The sequence below is a fragment of the Erigeron canadensis genome, chromosome 2 (assembly GCF_010389155.1).
Source record: "Erigeron canadensis isolate Cc75 chromosome 2, C_canadensis_v1, whole genome shotgun sequence".
Lineage (NCBI taxonomy): Eukaryota > Viridiplantae > Streptophyta > Magnoliopsida > Asterales > Asteraceae > Erigeron > Erigeron canadensis.
Genome location: NC_057762.1, coordinates 37,354,639 through 37,371,379, shown reverse-complemented (window position 1 = coordinate 37,371,379; position 16,741 = coordinate 37,354,639). Strand labels below are relative to the sequence as shown.

The window sequence follows — 16,741 nt, the reverse complement described above, 5'->3', positions numbered from 1 at the left end:
TCAATGCGGTTTGTCGTTTTTATAGTTTTCATCTTTGTCGCTATATTTTGGTCATAATTATCCTTGTGGTCTACACTACGTCCCTACTTCCATTAAGTCCCCTATGTACAAGTCACGTGAGAGCCATTTTTGTTATTTCACTCCACTTATTTCGCACTTCTTCAAAATTATCCCCGTGGTTGTTTATTTTTTGCAATTTTAATCTATGCCGTTATTTTTTTTTTTTTAATTTGGATATTTAATCAAACACGTTATCTGCATTATCTAACTCTATTATATATATAAACACTTGCAAATGTTATTATATTTATAAACAACAAGTTCAATTTAAAGAAGTAAAGTCATGGCAATAATCGATTATTGAACATCGAAAAAGTTAATGACAATGAGGAAGAAGTGGAGTGAAATGACGAAAATGCCCAAAGTAAGGGGAGAGACCAACAGTGGGCATGGATGTTATTTCACTCCACCCGCACAATAACAACGCCTCCACCTTTTGAACGCGTGTCAAAAAGCAAAATTTACGTTTTTTTTTAGTAGGCAACCGATAAATCGAAAGATATAGCGAGCGAGGGCAAAAAAGAGAGAGTCACAACATGAGAGAGTAAGAGTGTATGATTGAGAAAAAATTTGGTGGAAAAAAACGATGAGAGTAATAGATGAATATCATACCTTATTAAAAATCTTGAAAATCATTTTAACTATAATACTAGTATTACATGAAGTCATGAATTACCTTTTGTCATGTACTTTTTATTATTGCTTAGTGGTTGAGCATCAACTTTATATGTTGGAGGTCTCGAGTTTAAAACATGGGAAATACATTTAAAGGATTTTCACAAATAAAGTCCTTCAGTGAAGTAAGTTTGAGTCTTGTAGATGAAACATGAATAATTGAAATCATTCTTAAATTGCAATGTCTCTTAATGTCGTGGATCAAATATCAACCCTTATATCAAAACTAAATTGTTACCCATCGAAGCTACAAATGTATTATTTCTTGCATGAACAAAACCATTATTAATTTACTGTTGATAGGTACATATCCCGAATGCCAATGTATAGTTTCCTAAATACCAAATTTCTATATAACATAAAAAACATCTACAATAGCTATCTAGTTACCATATTTTCATATAACAAAATCACATTTAATTATCAAAATAACAAATGCACGTCCAACCATTCAACAACCCATTGCATCACTCATTCACCTACTCATATTCATAAAAAAAAAGCATTCCTAACCACTTTCGCTCAAAGAACATACACCCTAACCAAAACCACCCCAATCCTTATTATTATGCTCCTAAGTAAGGGTGTAAACGAGACGATATAGCTCGCAAGTAACCTGAAATCTATTCGAAATCGACTCAGTTTGATTCGAGCCGAGCTTGAGCTACTCAAGTATGTTTTTGATCCGAGTTCTAGTATAAACATGACGAGCTCGTGAAACTCGCGAGCCTTACTGAGCATCTTTAATATCACCGTCTTAACCTTTTTATGTACATATTTAATTATAAATATAACTGTTATATAGTAGTTATTATAATTATAATATAATTATTATATATATTTAACTTATTAAGTCGAGTTGAGCAAGTTCACTAATGTCGTTTACTCGATCGAGTTCGATGATGTAAATAAAAATTCGATCGAACTCGAGCCTGTAAATAAAAGTTCGATCAAGCTCGAGTCGAGTTTACACAACTACTCCCAAGCTTATTAAAGAAACATAAAAGAGAGATAAGAAAAGGTAAATGATGATCAATTTTGTTTCCATCTTTTCCTTTCATAAGTAGAAGGATACAAAATAATGAATTTATCTTTGTATTTTATTTCCGTGCTATCCTCTTTTTAATCTGTTTAAAACTAGACGGGAATCTGCGCAATGCACGATGGTGGTGACGGGTGAAGGCGACGACGACGGCGGTGGCGATGGCATTACGATTATTAATGTAAAAATAATTGATTTAAATGGGGTAGTGTAATTATTTTAAAAGTTGGTAAATTTATACTGTAAATAATTTCGCTAAAAATGTTATAAATATTTTAGGTGGAGAACCTAAAGTTAAAAAAAAAAACCTTTATTTTATATGAAAGTAAAGATGAAATTAACTCAAAAACACACTATACACAACTGATTTACAAACTGAAAACTTACGTTACTGGAGTATCACCACGAAGGTGATTGAAATTGCTACATTTTATATTTTCAAAAGCAAGTATAATTATATATATATATATATATATATATATATATATATATATATACTAAAAACCTATGTGAATGTATAAGTTATTTATGCATAAAATGTACAAGCTCTTATAGCACATAATAATTTTTACCATTTTTCATTTTCATCCCCTTAAAGTTTCTATCTTTTAACTTTTGTCCCACATCAAAGTTTTCGTTTTCATTTTCATTTTCTTGACACTTAACTTTTGATTTCTTATGTTTTCATCAAATAACTTTCACACAGTTACAGTTTTACTTTTATTTTTCATCCATCTTTTTATATATATAATGTGTTTAATATATAATAACTTTCATCATCGTTACATTTTACATTTATGTAACATTTAAAGTGATCCCATAATGCATAATAATTTTTACCAAATTTCATCATAACCCCCTAAGATTTTTATTTTTTAAATTTTGCCCACATCAAAGTTTTCGTTATTATTTTCTTGGTAGTGTTTGATTTGTATCTTTATCATGGGGGGGGGGGGGTAGAGATAAAATGGTTGAGAGATTTTAATGACTTTGAAAGAATTCAAGAATGAATGAAGAGATTGTTCAAAAATAATTTATAAGTTTGTGATATCCGAAGAAACAATGAGTTCAACTTTATTACAAACTTTCATACAATTACAATTTTACCTTTAAACATTTGATTTTTGATTATTTTCATCCGTGTTTTTATATATAACTTCACCGTTATTTTTTTTCCCTATCAAATATGCTCTTTATGTTATTTTTTTTCTTATTCTTTTTTCTTTCCTTTCCTTTCTTTTTAAATAATTTTTTTCCTTTCTATTTTAGACCCGAGAATGTAATGTAATTCAAAATCAACATGTTTTTTCGCCTCTATTTTGTTGTGAATAATTGAAATTTAATGACATTTGTTATGTCCTAAATGTTGATCTTTCTCCCATCACCTATTTATCAAGCTTGCTACCATTTATGAAACTTTGTGAATTGGTTCTTTATTCTTAGTATACTTCTCTCTTAATACCATTTCTTTGTAGTAACAAAGTGGTTGCTAACCAAAAGTTTAGCATGCAAGACTGTAAGTGCACATTAATGTCAATAGCAGTCTAGATTGTCCGTGCTTATTTTGTAATATGTCTTTGTAATGTGATTGTCATTAATGAATTTTGTATTATGCATATAATACTAGATTAAGTTGAAGTATTAAATGTGTAATATCTGCTTAAGTATGAATTACGATCTCGTTTATTTCTAAAAGTATATCTAATCTCTCTAAGGGGGGGAGGAGTGGTTGTAGAGTTGGTTAATATACCAAATCCTTCATCCAATCAAAACCTTCCAACTCACCATTACCCAGTTTAACCCAATTCTTACCCAAAACACTTGAAATACATACCCAATTCATTAAACTTGCCGAACTTCATTTTCTTTTTCTTTTATTTTTATTCCACCAATAATTTAACTAAACATTTTATTAAAAACTTAAAAAAACATTACATAACACTTAAAAAAACCAATACATAATTAAAAAAAAATTACATAACACTTAAAAAAAAACAATACATAATTAAAAAAAAAACATTAAAATAAAAACAATACATAATAAAAAAAAAACATTAAAATAAAAACACTAGACTTATTTAAAAAAAAACTAGTCGTCGAGATGTCCCAAGTCTTGAGCCTCCACGTGTTCAATGAGGTCATAACGAAGATGATGATGGATGTCTTCGTTTAGTAACTCCGCTAAAAAGGTCTCGTCCCACACCGGTTGGACCGGTTGGTCCATGATGTGAACCGGCGAGATAGCTCGACCATCCCCTTTTATCACCATGTTATGCAAAATACACGTCGCGTAAACATACTGACCAATCTTGTGTTTGATCAGGGGTCGGAGAGGACGTCTAAGAATCTTCCATTTTCCTTTTGGAACCCCAAAAGCACGCTCCACATCTTTCCTCGCCCCCTCTTGTAACTTCTTGAATCTTTCCTCCTTCGGGTCAGTAGGATAAGGGCATGCTTTAACAAACGTCGAGTACTTGTTGTAGTGCCGTCGGTTAGATAATAACCGCGTTTGTACTCTCGACCATTAATGACGAATGAAGTATCCGGGGTCGTGCCATTTCACTCTGTGTGATACAAGTCGAATTGGTTCAACACGTTGATGTCGTTGTTTGAACCAGGAGCACCAAAATAAGCATGCCAAATCCACAAGTCTTGAGAAGCGGTTATCTCAAGCATAATAGTGGGAACGCCATGGTCGCCTCTCGTATATTGTCCTTTAACCACTCGACATGTGTACAATCGATGCTACCAAGCATCCCCGGCATGTGATGGCGCTCTTCGTGAGCTTGGAAAATACGAGCAACGTCGTGTTAGGTAGGCCTACGTAAGTACTCACGGCCATACAACTTAATGATGGCGTCACAAAATTGATCAAGAAAATCGTGGCCTGTTCTCGTGGCCATGTGTAAGTACTCATCGTACTCGTCGGGCGGATTGCCCGTTGCGAGTTGGCGTACCGCCGATGCGACTTTTTGGAGCGGTTTGAAAATGCCTTGGCCACGTGCATCGAACCCGTCTCTAAAATCTGGAAACTTCGCCTCGATATTGTCGACGATTTTCAAAAACATGCTTTTTTCCATTCGAAATTTCTTTTGAAAGTAAGCGTCATCGTATTTTGGCTCATCAACGAACCAATCATTAAGTAAAATTTGATGACCATTTTCGCGTTGGCGCTCTACGGTTTGGCGGTTTTGAACCGCGTTGGAAGATGCCGTGTCTTCCATCCACTGAAGTGCGTTATGTAGGAACATACCATCGGATTTGGATGATGAATCTGATCCGACAAAGACACAACGAGATTCCGATGAACTAGACATTTGAGGAGAAAGGTTTTTTTTTTTGTGTTAAAATGATATGTGTGTTTGTTGTGTGTATTAAAATGAATATATAAGTTGTATATGTGTATATGGGGAGAAAATGTTTTTTTTCTTTTTAAATTAAACACTTTGTAGCCGTTGGGGGGTCCACAGCTTTCCAACGTTCAATTTGATGCCCACTACTCGGTTAATTAGCTCTTTTTGATACCCGAACTCACCTTACCCGCTTGCTACCCGAGCACTGAAAATGGTATAGCCGCTCGTGGTCGGGATACCCGAGTCCCTACCCGAGCCCCACTCCTTCCCCCTAACAAATTATAGATAACCACTACCACTATTGTTTTCCCCGATTTTATTTGAATTACACACAAACGTAAACACAACGCCAAACAAACTCCCATCTTCTTAAATAAACTTCACCTCGTAGAAAAAACGAATCAAAAGCATGTGAGTCGGTCCAAAAAAACTCCCTCCGTCTCTCTCTGAGCTTAGCTGTGTTAGTTAAGTAATTTTTCCTTACGCGCATATTCTTTCCTTCCTTCCATCCTTGAACCCGTTATTATTATTATGCTAATTAAATCCCTCCGGCAACCCCTCCCTTCCTTCCATTTCTTCTATCTCTAATCACTATTAATTAATAATATTAATCATAATCATAATTGCAATTTTTAAATAATAATAATAATAATTAAATTAATTATATGCATCCTTTTTGTTGTGTTCCAGTCGATCACAACAACAATTCGATGCCAGCTGTCACCGTTACCGGATCCGATCATCATCAAATTTATAATAATAATAAAAACAATCATCTTAACGGCCTGAATCACGTGAGTTTTGATTCGGTGTTTGATGGTACACGGCAACCTACCATGAGGTTGCTGTTAAATAATAGCAATAATAATAATAATAATAATAATAATGATCAAAGAGATGTGAAAATAAATGATATTGTAGGTAATGGAATATCAGGTATTTTACATAAATGGGTTAATTATGGTAAAGGTTGGAGACCTAGGTGGTTTGTATTACAAGACGGTGTTTTATCTTATTATAAAGTCCACGGTCCTGATAAAATTATTGTTACTAAGGAGACCGAAAAAGGCGCTAGGGTTATTGGTGAGGAATCCTTTCGTCGGTTGTCTAGGAACCGGAATTCGAGCTCTAGTGGCTCCAGTTCTAGTCATTCGCACCGGAAACCGGTTGGTGAGGTTCATCTTAAGGTTAGTTATTTCATCATGTTTTTTTTTTTTTGTCATTGTTTAACTTATTATTATTATGCATTGTTTGGTTTAGGTGTTTATGAGTATATTCGATATTAGGATAGAAAGTCCGAATGTCGTAAAGGCGTGCAGAACATTTGTAGATTAGTTATTTAATGTTTAGAGATGTAAGTGAATGAATAAGAGCTAAGCTAGATGATTATTACGTGTAATGTCGTTTTGATACAGTTTTTTTTTTTTTTTTGTATGAGTGATTTTTATGTATAGGTGTGTGTGTATGTTTGATAGGTGTCGTCGATACGAGAAAGTAGATCAGATGATAAGAGGTTTTCGATATTTACGGGGACTAAGAGGCTGCATTTGAGGGCGGATAGTAGGGATGATAGGCTTGCGTGGATGGAAGCTTTGCAGGCTGTGAAAGGGATGTTTCCTCGGATGTCGAACAGTGAATTGATGGCTCCGATAGGTGGTGTTACTGTGTCGACGGAGAAGTTGAGGCAACGGTTATTGGAAGAAGGGGTAAGCGAGGCAGCGATTCAGGATAGTGAGAATATTATGAGGAGTGAGTTTTCGGCAATGCAGGATCAGTTGGTGCTTCTTAAGCAGAAGCATTTGCTTCTCATGGATACACTGCGTATGCTAGAGGTACATGTAATATCTCATTATCATTGTAAAAATTTGGAATACTTGAGTGATGTTTCTAAGCATTTCATGCTCATTCGTTTTATATGAACCACAAGCATTCCATGTTATGTTCTTACTTTATATGGATTTGATATGAATGCAGGCCTCTTTGAGGAAACACTTTGGTTTAGTTATAATACCTTTTGAGTATGAAGTGAAATTGATTAAGAATAAATGGATTATAGTGCATGGTCTTACATAACATTCAACCTTGTGTGTTGATGTACCCGATGGTCATAATGTCATTAGTTAGTGAATCAACAAATATATTTGTCATGTGCACCGAGCCACCGACAAGAATTATGATCAGGTTATTTGCTTCTAGCAAAACTTGTTCAGTTTGGTGTATAAGTTATATGACACGTTTAGCAGTTATTATCATCCTCACCTTTTATAACAACCAAGTCGTATCTCTTTTGGGAGATACTATTGTATATATGCTTGATTTCTTACTTTTAACAGTATGATGCATATTATTTACAGATGAGAAGGCTAATCTATTTTTTTATAATCGTTTTCAAGTTTTGGTAATATCTTCTTTGTTGCATTTAGACAGAAAAGGTTGACCTCGAGAACACAGTAGTAGATGAGAGCCAAAGGCAGTCAAAGGAGGTTGGGGCAACCTCGAGACAGAGACAAGAGAAATACAGTGGTATGCTTCTGAGATTGTTGTATTTGTGACCAGTTGATTTTGTTTTCATCTCATTGACCTTTAAAACTCTTTCTTCTTCCTTTCAGTATTACATTCTATTATATGGCATGTGTTAGATGTTTAGGATGGCAGGGCACTACCCCAGTTACTCTGATTTGGATTGTGGAATGTGTATTAATATGGATAGTTCCACGACAAGTCTGAAATGACCGGTAGTTAAAGAGTAGTTATGTATGATAGAAACTAGGAGTAACATCTGAATTGCTAAAATATAGTTTTACACTTTTACCTTTGTCTCTAGAGATTATTGTCTGGTTTATGTAAATGAAGCTACAGCCATATTCACTATAGTTTGTAAATTGTTGTCCACAAGGAAAATGATTATTGTTCATACTATCATGTAGGCTTTATTTCCTAGCACATATTTTGTGAATCGTATTCAGTGTGAGTAGGTTAAGATAATATAAAAATGAGCCTTCCCCATTGGTGTTCATTGTGATCTTTGTCCATATAGTTAAAAGACTAATGTGAATACTTCACGAATAAGCCTTACTGCTAGTTTTTTATGTATTGTCCATTTAATCAAATACAAAAAATGAGGGAATTGCTTTTCTGTGTCTTCTTAGATCTAATACTTTTTGTTATCTGTTTAAAGCAAGTCCAAGTGAATCCGAGGATGATAATGATAGGGGAGATGCTGCAGAGGAAGAGTCAGATGATGAAGATAATGCCTTTTTTGACACTCGTGATTTCCTGTCATCTGGTTCTTTTCGAAGTACCGGGTCTGACATACGGTCATCATCTTTTACATCTGATGATGAAGACCAAGTCAACGAACCAGAAATCGATGCTTCTATCAGATCAGTTGGTACTGATTTCCCTCATGTTAAGAGACGGAAGAAGTTGCCTGATCCCGTTGAAAAAGAAAAGGGTGTAAGTCTTTGGTCAATGATCAAAGATAACATAGGAAAAGATCTGACCAAAGTGTGCCTTCCGGTTTACTTCAATGAACCTATATCTTCTTTGCAAAAATGCTATGAAGATTTGGAGTACTCTTATCTTCTTGACCGAGCATATGAATGGGGCAAAAGGGTGAGTTTGTTTATTAATTACGAAGTTATAATATCTGCACTTTATCACTGCATTGCAACAGTATATGGCCCTCGTCATGCGATCATCGTTCCTATACAGCCTTTGTACCTGTAATTTTCTGATATTTTGCTAAGCAGGTTAGATGTTAGCCTATTTAACTTTGGGAAATTGATAATGGCAATAGGGATTGGATAAATTTCTTAATTATAGTTACCATGCGCTAATTTGTGGTTAGTCCAGATTATTGTAGTTACAGAGTAAATGTATTAGCCAAGTGTTTTTCAAACTGTTCACTTGATTTATGGATGTGGTTTGACCTATAAAGCTTGTGGAGAAAAATATATCATGATGGGAGTATTATCGTTTCATCAAATATACCATCACGAATCAAATTGCATTCATTGAAAAGCACTCTAATGATATAATTGCCAATTCCTACGGATAAAGAAGGCCAAGGAGGAGAGCATATGAGCTACATCAGTGTTGCAAGTTATGCTGATTATGATCTATGTTGTTAATAACGGTGGTATAACGGTTACCGGTCTTTCCTTCAAATAATGGTCAAAATACCGGTCAAAATATCGGTTCCGATAATATTGGCGATATTTACCGATATTTTGCCGATATTTTACCGATATTTTACTGATATTTACCGATAGTATCAATTGTCTTCCAACTTTCCAAGTTTCAATACAAAATTCCCATGTTAACCCCCAGAATCTTGGTTTTTGTTTTTTTTGGCTATTATATTTACTTAAGTTTGAACGTTATTTTTAAATAGTTATATAAACATAAAAAATTTATTATTTTTATAATCACCGTTATACTACCGCTATAACCGATATCTCAAATATCAGTCTTCGACCGTTATAACCGATATGTGAGTATTAACAACATAGATTATGATATATGTGCTAAAAAAGTAAAACATGGTTGGTAGGATAATAATAATCTAAACATAGTCTGAGGTAGATTGATGTGTGAAACCAGAAGAATAAGTGAGAACAGGAATGATAGGAAGATAGCAGGTGTAGGTCTTTTAGTTGCTCGTTTAGTTGGTGTACCATAGAGAAGTAGTAAGAGACTAAGAGGGAGTATGAATAGCATATATGTATCTACTGAAAACTGAACGTCACAACTGGAACTTCGACGGTGAAACTATCATAGTATGATTATATAGGAAGTATCTTCTAAAACCGGCCAAGCTTGCAGTCGCATTTTGTGTCATTCATATCTATATCCTCCTTGATTATTGGGCAGTACATTTATTTGGTTACCTTTTTGCTTTGTATTATCATTATTATCTGCTTGAATGACTCTACTATAGACTTCTTTCATTTAGTCTCACCTTTTACTTTCAAATCTGTTTTAGGGTAACAGCCTTATGCGGATTTTGAATGTGGCTGCATTTGCAGTTTCTGGATATGCGTCAACTGAAGGAAGAAACTGTAAACCATTTAATCCTTTGCTAGGCGAGACTTACGAGGCAGATTATCCAGATAAAGGACTGCGGTTTTTTTCTGAGAAGGTTTGCTTCTTTCTAAGACCATGAATATTCATTTTCCTTATCATGATTAAATTTTAATTTTGTCGGATTCTCTGTTCTTTTAGTGTGGAATATCATGATGAATTCTTCCAATTACTTGGTTTACTCTTGCAACAGGTGAGTCATCACCCGATGATTGTAGCATGTCATTGTGAGGGTAATGGATGGACATTTTGGGGAGATAGCAACCTGAAAAGCAAATTTTGGGGTCGTTCAATTCAGCTTGACCCTGTTGGGGTTTTAACTCTAAAGTTCGATGATGGTGAAGTTTTTCAATGGAGTAAGGTACCGCGTAAATGTTTATGTCATATTGCTAATCCTTTCGAAGATTCATCTCATGCTAAATCTTCTTGCAGGTTACAACATCCATTTACAACCTTATACTGGGGAAATTGTATTGTGATCATTATGGCACAATGCGTATCCAAGGAAACCAGAATTATTCCTGCAAGCTGAAATTCAAGGAGCAGTCCATCATTGAGCGTAACCCGCATCAGGTTTTTCTCTTTCTGCTGTTGTTCTAGGGTTTACCTTTCTATTATGTAATGGCAAATGGCCATCTTAATGTCATTTAATGGAGCAGTTCACAATTTCATATGGATTGGAATCCATTTGATATGGCCATACTTATAAATATAGTATCTGGACAGTTCTTTTTTTTTTTTTAAATCTTGTTTTCTTGCTTTGGACACTTGGTAGAGGCTCTTGCCTCTTGGATGTAAGTCCAGGGTTCAATCCCTTGCATCAGGAGTAGAGTAAATATGGCCGTTGAAGAAAAAAAATAAATTTATGTAATATTTTGGTTTGATATATGTTGAAATTTATTACCATCTAGTTACTAGCTTAGTATTAGGGTTACATAGTTTTCGATTTGTTGACTCATTTAGGATACTATTGATGATGCCTTCTATTGTAGTACATCCAATCCTTCACGTGTAAATGAGGATTCTTTAACACATTTAGATCATCCAATCTTTGACTATATGATGAATCTTCTTATTCACTTAAAAGTACCTCATTATGTCAGAGAGAAGGGGATGTTTTTCTAAATGCCTTCTAGTGTAGTACTTTGAAAATGGGCAAGTTATGTTTGCCTCTCTCCTCTCATCCTGTGTTCTTTATTTATCTGTGCTTAAGCTTTAGATCCTAATCTGTAGCTTTTCATTCATGTATGTTTGTAGTACTTATCCCAATCCCCACATTCTTTCTTATTGAGTTTCTTCTTGAAATTGCCTATTGTTTTTTAGTGACGAAAGTGATCTCAGTTGGTGTTTATATTCCTATAAGTTGGTACATAATAGGTCATTGTTTTTTATTAAATCCTTAAACATGAATTTCTCATATAGTCATATTACCCTTGAACCCATGGCCTCAGGTCATTTCTATATGAGATTATATGACTAGTTGACACACCAATGCATCAAGGTTGCTCTGTACCTCTATGGCTTGGCAGATCGAAATTTCAGTTTGTTATTGGACACATGAGTAATTGGGTTCTTTTAAATTTCAGTCTACATAGTTGGCATTTTGCATGTTCTAACTTTTCCTGATGTAAGTTGGAATGTAGCAAAAACTCAGTAATTTGTATATTCTCTAAGGGCATAGCCTCTATCATTAATCAATATAATCAATTTAAGATATTTTATGTAAATTCTTATATGAATAGTATATTGCTTCTTTGACAATTGGAATGCGAAAAGGAAACTCATAAAGAGCGAACTATTACGTCTTTTATTTGGATAACATGCTAAGGTTTGGCCCCTTGGTCATTTTTAGTTTCATACTGCAGCTTCTTCATGCAGTGTATAAGCATCACTTGTTTAAATTAGACGTAGTTTATTTATAGGGTCTCATCATTATGCATTTCATCACTGATCTGAACTTTAATTTAAATCTTTATGTAGGTTCAAGGCGTTGTTCAAGATAGGAGTGGAAAGACTGCAGCAACATTAATTGGAAAATGGGATGAGAGCATGCATTTTGTGAACGGAGACTGTTCTGGGAAGGGAAAAGGTGACCCCTTTTTGGATGCTCATTTGCTCTGGAGAAGAAGCAAGCCTCCAAAGGTTCCCACTAGATATAATCTAACCCGATTTGCTATTACATTGAATGAGCTTACCCCTGGATTAAAGGTAAATATACACTCAGCTATGTGGTTTTGTTTAATCTATTTCTTTGATTACATTTATGTCCTCTCAGTTGCATCCAGAAGTCATTTGTTTCCGATAACATTGTAAAATTTCTTCTCATGTTTTCCCTTTTTAAGATTGTTGTCTGGCATTAACTTCTATTATCTGTTTCAGGAGAAGCTTCCACCTACTGATTCAAGGCTAAGGCCAGACCAAAGGTGTTTAGAAAATGGCGAGTATGAAATGGCCAATGCAGAGAAGCTAAGATTAGAGCAGCGTCAGAGACAGGTATACAAGTTTGTCCTGTTTGTGTTTTGATAGAACTTGAATTCATTTTAGCTATCAGTTCACAAAATATCCTTATTTGGGCAAATTAGTATTAGTCAGCTAATTATATGATAATTAATTTAAGTTATTAGACAAGTTTAAGTATATTAGTTAGATTGGGATTACCGTTTATGGTATGTAAATAGGAGTTTATTTGCGGTGATAAAGATGGATTTTATTTTTTTCTTTTGTTGGGTGTGGGTGTGGTGGTGGTGGTGGGGGGGGGGGGGTGGCCGTTTATGTGCGATCATTAAACAAAGGGTTTGTGGATGTGCATCGTGTCTATGGACTGAGACAGAGCTATGCTATTGGTGCCGACGATGGTAGAGTGACGACTGGCAAGATCTTTGAGAGACGGCAAGGGGGATACAAGCTTCCGTACGATTAGGGGGGAAGAAATGGCACCAGACACATTTTTTTGCCTCATTTTAGGAGATGGGAGTGTATATCTGATCCGTTTTGATTTTTCAATCAACGGATGTTGGACTTTGCATGCAAGGGGAGGCATTAAATGGTATCATTGGGCCGAAAGCCACCAGTTCATGTATTGTCATCATTTTCGAGAACTTGTGTTGGAAGAATGTTGAGGTGAGCTAATGGAGCAGTTTTTTCTCTCTAACAAGATAAATAGTGCGACAGGGGATTATGAAAAGGATTCAAGTTATTAGCACGACGTTTTGATGGCTTATTTAACAAGGCTAAGGCAATAAAATTTGTTGCAAGACAATTGAAGATATTCATGTGATATCGAGAATGTGGGAGGCTGGGAGCCAAGGGGGTTAAAGGAAGTGATGAATGTAGCTCAAATTGAGAATATGAAACTTAAAGGGCTATAGGGCGTGGAGAATCATCTCACCCACCACCTAAGAAAGTAAATGGACAGTTTCTGGCGTCCGGGTTCATCTTGGGAGGATTGTTAAATCAGAAGACCAGGGGTTTCTACTACAAAAGTACACATGCAACGAGAAATTCACCATGGGACATGGTTGCTCAGGTTATTCAAGGATGATGATGTGGAGGAGCCAACTTTGTCAATACGGAGTTGGAAGGGGGGGAATCAAGATTCCTGAATGTGGACTAAGACCTTGATTACTTAATTGTTTCTGAGGGTAGGAGTATTGGCAGTAGTCAATTAACTAGGTAAGTTTTACTTCTATTTATTAGAGAAGGTAATGATTATCGTTTATTTAATAAAAATATGGGAAGTATTGTCATTATGCTGAGCTTAATTAATAAAAGAGTGAAAAATAATATCTGGCGAACAATAATATCAGCCTCTTGAAAATCGAATCTGTTCTATTGGTTTTTGTCAAAAATCGTACCTGGTGTGTTTTAATAATAAAGGGCCGCTCATGGCATTATAGACCTTATTGCTCAAAACATGTTGCAAAGCTTAAAAAAATTCTTAGTGGACAAAAGCATGGAACCTAGAGGTAAGGATGATAACCAAAGTTAGATAATCATCCTATATATCAGACATTGTTCTAGTTGGAATATATGTGTGTGCCCTATTCACATGTAGGATCCATGTGTTTTTGAAGAGGATTTCTATTCAATCTCTGTGTGCTGCAAGAAAATTAAGCAAGTTCTTACGAATGAAGATCCATTAGAAGTTTTTGATACTCCCATTTAATTCTATAATTTGGAAGTGTGCATGGTTGCTTCATTAACATTATACATCTCCATCAAACAATAATAGCTGCAGAATCTCCCAAATCCCATACAAGTCAATGTAACTATGCCAGTAGCTGTTAGACGATATAGCATTTTCCTAAGATTAATTTCTGAAGTTCCCTTACGATTAGTTTTTGTAGAAACTTGAAGATTTAGCTCTCCTAGTTTTCAAGGAGAGAAGAAACCCTGCTCCCAGAAAGTGAAATGGCAGAAACATCTTTGCTGCTTTTGCTTAAGGAATTACTTGTATTAGATATGGTTTCTCTTTATGTTCTGAATGACACTTTATTGGGTGTGTTTGTTTGCCCTGGCATTCAGGTGTATGACTAGATGATATACATGGCAAAGTGCAATCCAAGTTAGCGTTGTTGTATTATAGGAATTTAGAGGGGATAAATATGATAAGTTCTTTTTCTTTTCTTCTAAATTATTAGATGTTATAGATCAATCTAGGCAGGGAAAGTCGACTTTGACGTCTTCTGAGAACATAGTTGTCAAAGGTGAGCGCCTAGGCGCAAAGTGCAGGCGAGGCCCAACCTTAACGCCTGAAACCATGGGCCCATGGCCCACTAGCTGTGTGTCAGTTTACACTTTTCCATATAAATAAACCCTTTGTATTTCAAGGAGCTTATAATGCATGTCAAAGAAAACATACGTATATTATGGGGATATCAGAAGAATCTTTGTTCCATATATATCAATAACATCATTCATCAGAGAGTATTTTTTTCAACTAAAATTAAGGTTTCTTCTATTTTTATATTATTAAGACTTTGAAATTTTGAATTCAATTAAAATTGAACAATTTGGTTTAAACAATTTCTTTTGAAGTTTTTGGTTGAATGCAATGGTTTATTTAAATGGTATTTAGTAATTTGAAATTTTGAATGACATTGGTTTGTTTCTACCTAAGTGCGCTTTTTCTTTTTCGGGCCCGCGCTTTTTTTGCCGCCTAGGCCCCATTTGGGGTCATTGCGCTTTGAGCTCGTTTTCGCCTTTGACAACTATGTTTGAGAATGAACCAGAAACATCACAGATAAAGAATGATATAGTTGACCTGACATCTTCAGCAGTAAATCCTCGTTAGCACCATCATTCATGTTTACATTGCATAGGATTGTGATGAAAGTGCAAATAAACTATTAGTAGCACAAAAACTAGAAAAGATAGGGAGAATTTTTTAGTTGTTAGTATGAAAAAATTTATAAAAGTAGTTTCTATATTCTTGTTTAGATTTACTTGGATTGGCCTTCAATCATCTGAGTGAAGAAGCTCAAAATTATCATTCCGGTTTGGATTTACTTGGATAGGATGTGAACTTTAGTAGTTTAGTGTTGGTATTTGGCTAGACTCAGATCAAATTAGTAAAGTAGTAACAGACTTTAGTTATTCATAACAAACTCCCAAACCAAAGTGTAAAATTTCAAAACAAGAAGTGAGCTCTAGGTGTCGGAAAAAGGAAGTCATCTAGCTTAACCAAAAAATCAATCGGGTCTGTAATTTATTTCTTTGTCCTGACGTTTGCTTTAAATGTGATTTAGGCACGGAAAATGCAAGAGAGTGGGTGGAAGCCACAGTGGTTTGCAAAAGATAAAGGAAGTGATAGTTTTGTTTACACTGGGGGTTATTGGGAGGCCAGAGAACAAGCTAAATGGGATTCATGTCCTGATATTTTCGGACAGTTTTCTTCAGATCAAACATTCGACTGAGTAAGCTTTAGTATATACTTGCTGCAAATATCAAATCTGGAAGATAACGAGGTTGCTGACAAGACGGTACCAGCAGGATCCATGAAGATATTGATAGGCGTTTAGAGGGCTGCATTTGTACTCTTTTTGTGTTTTGTTTCCTATAAACCCCTTAACCCCTTTGTATTTTTAAAGAACACTTGCTTTTATTTGTTCCTATAGTTTCACCCATAAGGCCCCTGATTTGTGGTCCTTTTTTATACATATTTTTTATTGGAGAAATTGACATGGCATAAAGTCCCTAAGGTCTGATTGTCACTAGTTAAACATATTTTTACACAAGCGAGACTTTTTTCTTATACAAGGATGATTTGGTAATCTTCTTCACCCTGTTGCAATTCAGCTTCCAAATTGTTTCCTGGTATTTAGTGAAGGTCCAAGTATCAAGTTTTATAAATGTTGAACCACTCGAGATTGTGTCAGGCAATAACAACTGCTGTGATTTTGCCTGATATAGCACAACGGATTGGGTGGACTTAGACGAGTTAAAAATCATGGTCTAAAGGTTGTATTCTAGAAAACAAAGTATCAATGTCCATGATTGAAACAAAAGGATTACAATAACATTCTTG

The 16,741-nt window shown here is 35.0% G+C and overlaps 2 protein-coding genes across 2 annotated transcripts; one reads left to right on the top strand and one right to left on the bottom strand.

Moving 5' to 3' along the window:
• Positions 1 to 3,866: 3,866 nt before the first annotated feature.
• Positions 3,867 to 5,094, bottom strand: LOC122588200. Its single transcript, XM_043760324.1, has 2 exons — positions 4,614 to 5,094; positions 3,867 to 4,231 (listed from the first exon to the last, which is right to left on the bottom strand). The coding sequence occupies exons 1-2, from the start codon at positions 5,092 to 5,094 to the stop codon at positions 3,867 to 3,869; spliced, it is 846 nt and encodes a 281-aa protein (XP_043616259.1).
• A 382-nt stretch (positions 5,095 to 5,476) lies between these two features.
• On the top strand, positions 5,477 to 16,391 carry LOC122586814 (oxysterol-binding protein-related protein 1C). The gene is made up of 10 exons (XM_043758805.1): positions 5,477 to 6,317; positions 6,606 to 6,962; positions 7,554 to 7,653; positions 8,309 to 8,745; positions 10,118 to 10,273; positions 10,409 to 10,576; positions 10,648 to 10,788; positions 12,196 to 12,423; positions 12,595 to 12,708; positions 15,963 to 16,391. Exons 1-10 carry the CDS (start codon positions 5,796 to 5,798, stop codon positions 16,128 to 16,130), a joined length of 2,391 nt encoding a protein of 796 aa, XP_043614740.1. The 5' UTR covers positions 5,477 to 5,795; the 3' UTR covers positions 16,131 to 16,391.
• The last annotated feature ends 350 nt before the right edge of the window (positions 16,392 to 16,741 follow it).

Bases quoted from the DNA above. Each gene is read 5' to 3' on its own strand.
- LOC122588200 (XM_043760324.1), bottom strand. From the start codon at position 5,094: ATGTCTAGTTCATCGGAATCTCGTTGTGTCTTTGTCGGATCAGATTCA. The intron at 4,232-4,613 runs GTGAGTACTTAC...CGTTTGTTAAAG, and splicing joins CATCATTAAGTTGTATGGCC to CATGCCCTTATCCTACTGAC.
- LOC122586814 (XM_043758805.1), top strand. From the start codon at position 5,796: ATGCATCCTTTTTGTTGTGTTCCAGTCGATCACAACAACAATTCGATG. The intron at 6,963-7,553 runs GTACATGTAATA...TGTTGCATTTAG, and splicing joins ATACACTGCGTATGCTAGAG to ACAGAAAAGGTTGACCTCGA. The intron at 12,424-12,594 runs GTAAATATACAC...TATCTGTTTCAG, and splicing joins AGCTTACCCCTGGATTAAAG to GAGAAGCTTCCACCTACTGA.